This window comes from Macaca fascicularis, chromosome 19 (assembly GCF_037993035.2).
Source record: "Macaca fascicularis isolate 582-1 chromosome 19, T2T-MFA8v1.1".
Lineage (NCBI taxonomy): Eukaryota > Metazoa > Chordata > Mammalia > Primates > Cercopithecidae > Macaca > Macaca fascicularis.
The window spans coordinates 24,501,903-24,509,929 of record NC_088393.1 but is presented as its reverse complement, the minus strand read 5'-3'; the positions used below and the strand labels follow the sequence as shown (position 1 = coordinate 24,509,929).

At 36.3% G+C, this 8,027-nt stretch overlaps 1 protein-coding gene across 1 annotated transcript in view; it reads right to left on the bottom strand.

The window, feature by feature from the left end:
- Positions 1–3,970: 3,970 nt before the first annotated feature.
- The window catches only part of LOC102116731 (uncharacterized), a 74,447-nt gene continuing 70,390 nt past the window's right edge, over positions 3,971–8,027 (bottom strand). The window contains 2 exon segments of the mRNA XM_005596061.5: positions 3,971–4,408; positions 4,410–5,242. Coding sequence (XP_005596118.5) covers positions 4,163–4,408; positions 4,410–5,242 — 1,079 coding nt within the window. The 3' untranslated portion in view covers positions 3,971–4,162.

The window sequence follows — 8,027 nt, the reverse complement described above, 5'->3', positions numbered from 1 at the left end:
ATTTATATTTTACATCTCTGACTTAAAGTTACAAACTAACTCTAGCAGGAATATTTATAGATTATAAAACATGTTACTCAGCAAGCACTGTCATGTTTTTTGCTACATTTATATATTAAAACATCCTCATGACTTATGAAGCCTCCTTAGTACTTACCTGAATGTTATGGGAAGTCAGGGACCCCGAACAGAGGGACCAGCTGGAGCCGTGGCAGAGAAACATAAATTGTTGATTTCATCTTAATATGGACATTTATCAGTTCTCATATAATACTTTTGTAATTTCTTATGCCTGTCTTTAATCTCTTAATCCTGTTATCTTTGTAAGCTGAGGATGCACATCACCTCAAGGCCACTGTGATAATTGTGTTAACTGTACAAATTGATTGTAAAACGTGTGTTTGAACAATATGAAATCAGTGCACCTTGAAAAAGAACAGAATAGCAATTTTTATGGAACAAGGGAAGACAACCACAAGGGCTGACTGCCTGCGGGGTTGGGTAAAAAAAGAGTCATATTTTTTTTTTTCTTGCAGAGGGCCTCTAAATGGACGTGCAAGTAAGAAACATATCGTTAAATTATTTTCCTAACAAGGAATATTAATACCCTGGGAAAAGAATGCATTCCTGGGGGGAAGTCTATAAATGACCACTCTGGGAATGTCTGTCTTGTGCAGTTAAGGACTGAGATAAGCCCTAGTATCCTGCAGAACCCTTAGGCTTACTAGGGTTGGGAAAACTCAACCCTGGTAAATTTGTGGTCAGACTGGTTCTCTGCTCTCGAACCCTGTTTTCTGTTAAGATGTTTATCAAGACAACACGTGCACTGCTGAACATAGACCCTTATCAGTGGTTCTGCTTTTGCCCTTTGCCCTGTGATCTTTGTTGAACCCTTATCAGTGGTTCTGCTTTTGCCCATTGCCTTGTTCCCTCAGAAACATGTGATCTTTGTTAGACCCTTATCAGTGGTTTTTTGCTCTTTGAAGCATGTGATCTTTTTACCTACTCTCTGTTCTTACACGCCCTCCCCTTTTGAAACCCTTAATAAAAGACTTGCTGCTCAGGCGGGCATCACGGTCCTACTGATATGTGACGTCACCCCTGGCGGCCCAGCTATAAAATTCCTCTCTTTGTACTGTCTCTCTTTCTCAGCTGGCTGACACTTATGGAAAACAGAAATAACCTATATTGAAATACTGGGGGCGGGTTCCCCCAATACCTGAACTGGCTCAATCAACAAATAACTTTACTTCTGTCAATTATAAAAAGTGAAAGGAATAATAACTAAAGTAGGCTTACATAAGGTTCTTCAATTAAAAGAACAAAATAGAAAGTTTTAATTCAATGAAACAATACACTGATTGTGTCATTACATCTAAAATTATTTTGTGTGCCCTACTAAATTTTATAAAAATAGGGTATATCTTTGACCACTTCACCTAATGAAAACCCCATAAACTATAAAAGAAAAAAATTACAAGAAACAACAAAAAAAGTGGGCCTAGCATGAGTACCAATCAAGCAAAAGCAAAATTTGCATAAGCAGATTTTGAATCCATAAGCCATACTATTTTACAGTAATTCAGTAGAAAGAGTATAGATTTGCTTTCAGCATTTTTGAGGTTTATAGTTTTCTAGTAAATTAACTTACTAAAATGTTTTCTTCCAATATTGCTCTTTTCTTCTGAAAATAGGTACAAATTTATATTCACACAAACATGCCTACTTACTCCATAATTTTCTTACACCTAGGGTTTAACTTAAATGTATGTATATACTTAACTTTATGTAAATCAAAACTGTACGTGTTTGCAGGCAGAGAAGCCACATGTTCAAAAATATATAACATTTTAATGTTTATTTAGGACTCAGAATGTATGGACTTTATTTACACTTCTATACAATTTTTAGTATAACCATAAAAATAGCTCTGTAGTCAATAACAATCCTACATAAAAAAAAAACTAAAACTGTAGAGTTGGTTTATAATACAAAGGATAAATGCTGGAGATGATGGATACTTAATTTTCCCTGATGTAATTATTACATATTATATGTCTGTATCAAAATATGCTATATATGGCATATACACAATGTATCCACAAAAATTAAAAAGTATAAATTTAAATAAGAAATAAATATTTAACCTATGGGAACAATATTCTTTAACCTCCTTGCAGTTTAAAGTCACTGGCAAAGGGGATTACTAGAAATGTTAGTCCATTATGTTACCAAAGAGTATGGTACCATCTTTTGCCTACACCCTTGAGTAAGGTGAAATAGGTTAAAATTAGTGGCATAATAACTTTATTAAATGCACAATTTTATAAACATGTTAAATAAAATTTTAATAAAATACTGTTCAACATAATTTAAAATTTTAAGAATGTACATTTTATTACATAAAAGTACAATTAGTAATTTACTAATTTTAACTAAAATTTAAAATGTTTTCTCACTATAATGCAGATTACTCTGAACACCTACTTCATGTGTCACTTATATTAATAAAGAGCCTCTCCACTTAGATTTTTATCATGTCTTACATTTTAATGTTCTTACCCTTCCATAAAGATCATAACGCCCACCTAATAAAAAAAAATTATATCTCTGATGTAGCAACAATTAGTCACAAGTTTTTATCTGTGAATACAAATGAAGAAGAGCAAGAAGTAATTTGAGAGTTGAATTACAACGTTATTCATGTTGCAAACAATCTCTATTTTTTAAGGAAAAAAGTATACTTTCAATGTAATTATAACTTTTCAAGAAATTTTTTACATCTTTTAAAGTTATACACAAATAATTTATCTACCAACTCTAGTTCTGGATTTTTTTTTTTTTTTTTTTTTGAGACGGAGTCTCGCTCTGTCACCCAGGCTGGAGTGCAGTGGCAGGATCTCGGCTCACTGCAAGCTCCGCCTCCCGGGTTTACGCCATTCTCCTGCCTCAGCCTCCCGAGTAGCTGGGACTACAGGCGCCCGCCACCTCGCCCGGCTAGTTTTTTTGTATTTTTTAGTAGAGACGCGGGGTTTCACTGTGTTAGCCAGGATGGTCTCGATCTCCTGACCTCGTGATCCGCCCGTCTCGGCCTCCCAAAGTGCTGGGATTACAGGCTTGAGCCACCGCGCCTGGCCTGGATTATTTTTTATACTCAGCACTGATTTACTGTAATGTCTGAAGTGCCTTAGATATTGCTACTGTGAGTTATCTGACATTTACATAGACTTAATTTTAGAATAGTTTTACATTTACATCTGCAAAAAAATACATATATATATATATATATATATATAGAGAGAGAGAGAGAGAGAGATAGAGAGAGAGAGAGAGAGAGAGAGAGAGAGAGAGAGAGAGAGAGAGAGAGACAGTTTCACTCTTGTCGCCCAGGCTAGAGTGCAATGGTGCGATCTTGGCTCACTGCAACCTCTGCCTCCCTGGTTCAAGTGATTCTCCTGCCTCAGCCTCCTGAGTAGCTGAGGTTACAGGCACCCACCACCATGCCTGGCTAATTTTTATATTTTTAGTAGAGACAGGGTTTCGCCATGTTGGCCAGGCTGGTCTCAAACACCTGACCTCAGGTGATCCACCCACTTTGGCCTCCCAAAGTGCTGGGATTACAGGCGTGAGCCACCATGCCTGGCCTGCAAAAACATATTTTAGTATTAACTCTAGATGTTTTCTAAGCTACAGATTTTGAAAAAATATGCTTTTCTAGATTTTGAAAAAATCTGCTTTTCATTTTTCTTTTGAGAAAATATGCAGAGTTTTTCTCCCATATAGATTCACTGATGTTGAAAAAAGTTTGAGCAACTGCTTCAGTTTTTCTCTAGTACAAAATGTGTATGGTAAGATTTGTGATACCAGTACATGTACTACAACCCTCTTTATGTTTGTAACCTTTGTCTTCAAAATGAATACTCTTCTTCACTTTAATGGCTTATATTTTCTTAAAATCTTTAGACAGTAATTGCATTTATAATGCTTTTATTAAGTACCAACATTCTGATATTAGGATGTCAACAGATATTAATGGCTACTTTACATTCTTTATATTTGTACAATTTTTCTTAAGTATAAATGCTTTCCTGTGCAATAAGGTTTGAGCCGTAATTAACAGTATTGCCAAATTCTTCACACTTGTAGTTTTCTCCAGTATGAATTATCTTACATACAATGAAGTGTGAAAACCATTTAAAATCTTTGACACATTCTTTACATTTCTAGAATTTTTCACCAGTATGATTTCCTTTATATTTAGAAAAGTTTGAGGCGTTGTCAAAAGCATTGTCACACCTTCCAGTTTTGTAGAGTTTCTCTCCAGTATGCATTTTTTTATGTTTAGTAAGGTTTGCAGATTGGTTAAAAGCTTTGTCACATCTCTCACATTTATAGGGTTTCTCTCCAGTATGAATTATCTTATGTTCAGTAAGTTTTGAGGATCGGCTAAAAGCTTTGCCACATTCTTCACATTTGTAGGGTTTCTCCCCAGTATGAATTCTCTTATGTGTAGTAAGGGATGAGGAGTGTTTAAAAGCTTTGCCACATTCCTCACACTTGTAGGGTATCTCTCCAGAATGAATTTTCTTATGTTCAGTAAGTTTTGAGGATTGGATAAAAGCTTTGCCACATTCTTCACATTTGTAGGGTTTCTTTCCAGTATGAAGTTTCTTATGTTCAGTAAGTTTTGAGGATCGGTTAAAAGCTTTGCCACATTCTTCACATTTGTAGGGCTTCTCTCCAGTGTGAATTCTCTTATGTGTAGTAAGGGCTGAGGAGTGTTTAAAAGCTTTGCCACATTCTTTACATTTGTAGGGTTTCTCTTCAGTATGAATTTTCCTATGTTCTGTAAGATTTGAGGATCGGTTAAAAGCTTTGCCACATTCTTCACATTTGTAGGGTTGCTCTCCAGTATGAATGTTTTTATGTTCAGTAAGTTTTGAGGATCGGTTAAAAGCTTTTCCACATTCTTCACATTTGTAGGGTTTCTCTCCAGTATGAATTCTCTTATGTGTAGTAAGGGTTGAGGATTGGGTAAAAGCCTTGCCACATTCTTCACATATGTAGGGTTGCTCTCCAGTATGAATTTTTTTATGTGTAGTAAGATTTGAGAACTGGTTAAAGGCTTTGCCACATTCTTCACATTTGTAGGGTTTCTCTCCTGTATGAATTATCTTATGTGTAGTAAGGTGTGAGGACTGGTTAAAGGCTTTGCCACATTCTTCACATTTATATGGCTTCTCTCGAGTATAATCTTTTTTATATTCAGTAAGGTTTGAGAATTGGTTAAAAGTTTTGTCACATTCTTGACATCTGTAGAGTTTCTCACAAGTATAAATTCTTTTATGTTTAGTAAACTTTGAAGATTGGTTAAAAGCTTTTTCACATTCTTCACATTTGCAGAAATTCACCTTGGTATAATTTCTTTTACGTTGAGTTAGGTGTGAAAGAATGCAAAATGATTTGCCACATTCTTTACATTTGAAAGGTTTATTTTCCACATGTTTTATCTTATGTCTATCTGAATGTGAAAATTTATTAAAGACTTTCACATATTTATCACATTGAAACATTTTGCTCTGCGTAGTTGGTAAACATTGGTTAAGTCCATTATAACCTCCTTTGTACACCTTACATTCATCCACACTTTTACAGCCTTTTAACTGAAGATTATCATTTCCACATTTTTCATATCTTCTCAGTGCCACTTTTTCAAAAGAATCTTTTATGTTCTGCTCTGGCCAAAACTCTTGGGCAAAATGAGAACACATTACTGAAAGAAATAAAAATAACACATTACTTTACAGACTCAGATAAATATACTTTCCAAACCTAACTTATAAAATTACACAAACTACATAAGCAAGATGGCACCACAGGCCATAATTAAGTGTATGCATTGCCCAGGTAAGCACAAGGCAAAGAGCCACATAGAAAAAAAAAAATTCTGTCACATTTACCCAACACAGCTTTTTCTACTCCCCAATAGAACATAATGTTTTTAGAAGTAAACTGCAGCCAGGCGTGGTGACTCACACCCATACTCCCAGCACTTTGGGAGGCTGAGGCAGGCGGATCGCGAGGTCAGGAGTTCAAGACCAGCCTGGCCAATATAGTGAAACACAGTCTCTACTAAAAATACAAAAAAAAATTAGCTGGGCATGGTGGCGGGAGCCTGTAGTCCCAGCTAATTGGGAGGCTGAGGCAGGAGAATTGCTTGAACCTGGGAGGCTAACGTTGCAGTGAGCCGAAATCGCACCATTACACTCCAGTCTGAGTGACAAAGCAAGACTCTGTCTCATAAAAAAAAAAAAAATTGCAAACTTCAATTACTTACATATAGAGGAATACCTGAGAGTGAATAATTTATAAAGAAAAAAGGTTTATTTGGCTCACAGTTTGGCAGATTGTACAAAAAGTGTGTGCCAGCATCTGCTTCTGGTGAGGGTCTCAGGAAGCCTACAATGATAGTGGAATGCACGGATTAACTGAACATATCACATGGTAAGATACAAAGCAAGTGTGATAAAGAAGCCAGGTTTTTTTTTTTTTTTAATGAACCAGCTCTTACTTGAATTAACAGAGCATAAACTTACTGATTATCAAGAGGATAGTGCCAAGCCAATCATGAGGAACTTTCCCTCATGACCTAAGCACCTCCCAGTAGGTCCCATATTCACCTTCCATCAGGACCCAAATCAACAATGATGATTACATTGCAATATGAGGTTTGGAGAACACAGACATCCAAGCCACATCACAGACCAAACAGGCTTAACAGACCTGTACAAACCTTTTAAATCAAAATCAAGAGAATACACAATATTCTTATTTGCACCTGGTGTATTCTGTTAGGACACAAATCAAGTCTTATTAAATTTAAGAATGCTGGCTAGGTGCAGTGGCTCATGCCTACAATCTCAACACTTTGGAAGACCCAGCTGGGCCAGAAATTTGACACCAGTCTGGGCAACATAGCAAGACACTGTTCCTACAAATAATCAAAAAATTAGCCAGGCATGGTAGTAGCCATGACACGTCTGTAGTGCCAGCTACTTGGGAGACTGAGGTAAAAGGATCACTTGAGCCTGGGAGGTTATGGCTGCAGTGAGCCAAAATTATGCCATTGCACTCCAGCCTGAGTGACACAGTAAAATCTTCTCTCAAGCAGCAACAATAAATAAATTTAGGAAGATCAAAATTATAAACATCTTCTGACCAAAAGTGAATAAAACAAAAAATTAAAAGCAAAAGTAAAATTGGCAAATTGAAAAATATATCAAAATAAAACAGTCTTCAACATATTCTTGGCTCAAGGGCCAAAACACTTAATTTTTCAAAAATGCCAATGCAACCAAAAGTGGTGAACAAATTCAACATAATCTCTATAAAAATCCCATTAGCAGTGGCTCATGCCTATAATCCTAGCACTTTGGGAGGCTGAGGTGGGCAGATTACCTGAGGTCAGGAGTTTGGGACCAGCCTGGCCAACATGGTGAAACCCCTTCTCTACTAAAAATACAATAATTAGCTGGGTGGGGTGGCATGTGCCTCTGGTCCCAGCTACATAGGAGGCTGAGGTAGGAGAATCACTTGAACCCAGGAGGCAGAGGTTGCAGTGAGCCGAGATAGTGCTACTGCACTCCAGCCTGGGTGACAAAGACTCCATCTCAAAAAAAAAAAAAAAAAGGTATATGTATATACACACACACACTCTCACACACATATACACACACACATACACACACAAATGGATTATTCAGCCTTAAATAAATCTTGTCACATTTTAAGATAAAACTTTGAGAATATTATGTCACCTGAAGTAAGCCAGTAACAAAATGATGGATACTATATGATTCCACTTATATGAGATATCTTAATTAATCACACTGAAAGTGCAATGGTGTTTGTCAAGGGCTGGAGAGAGGATAAAATGGGCAGCTGTTACTCAACGGGTATTGAATTTTAGTTTCACAAGATGAATACAAATATACTAACCATGCCTGAAAGATACAGTTTTTTTTGAG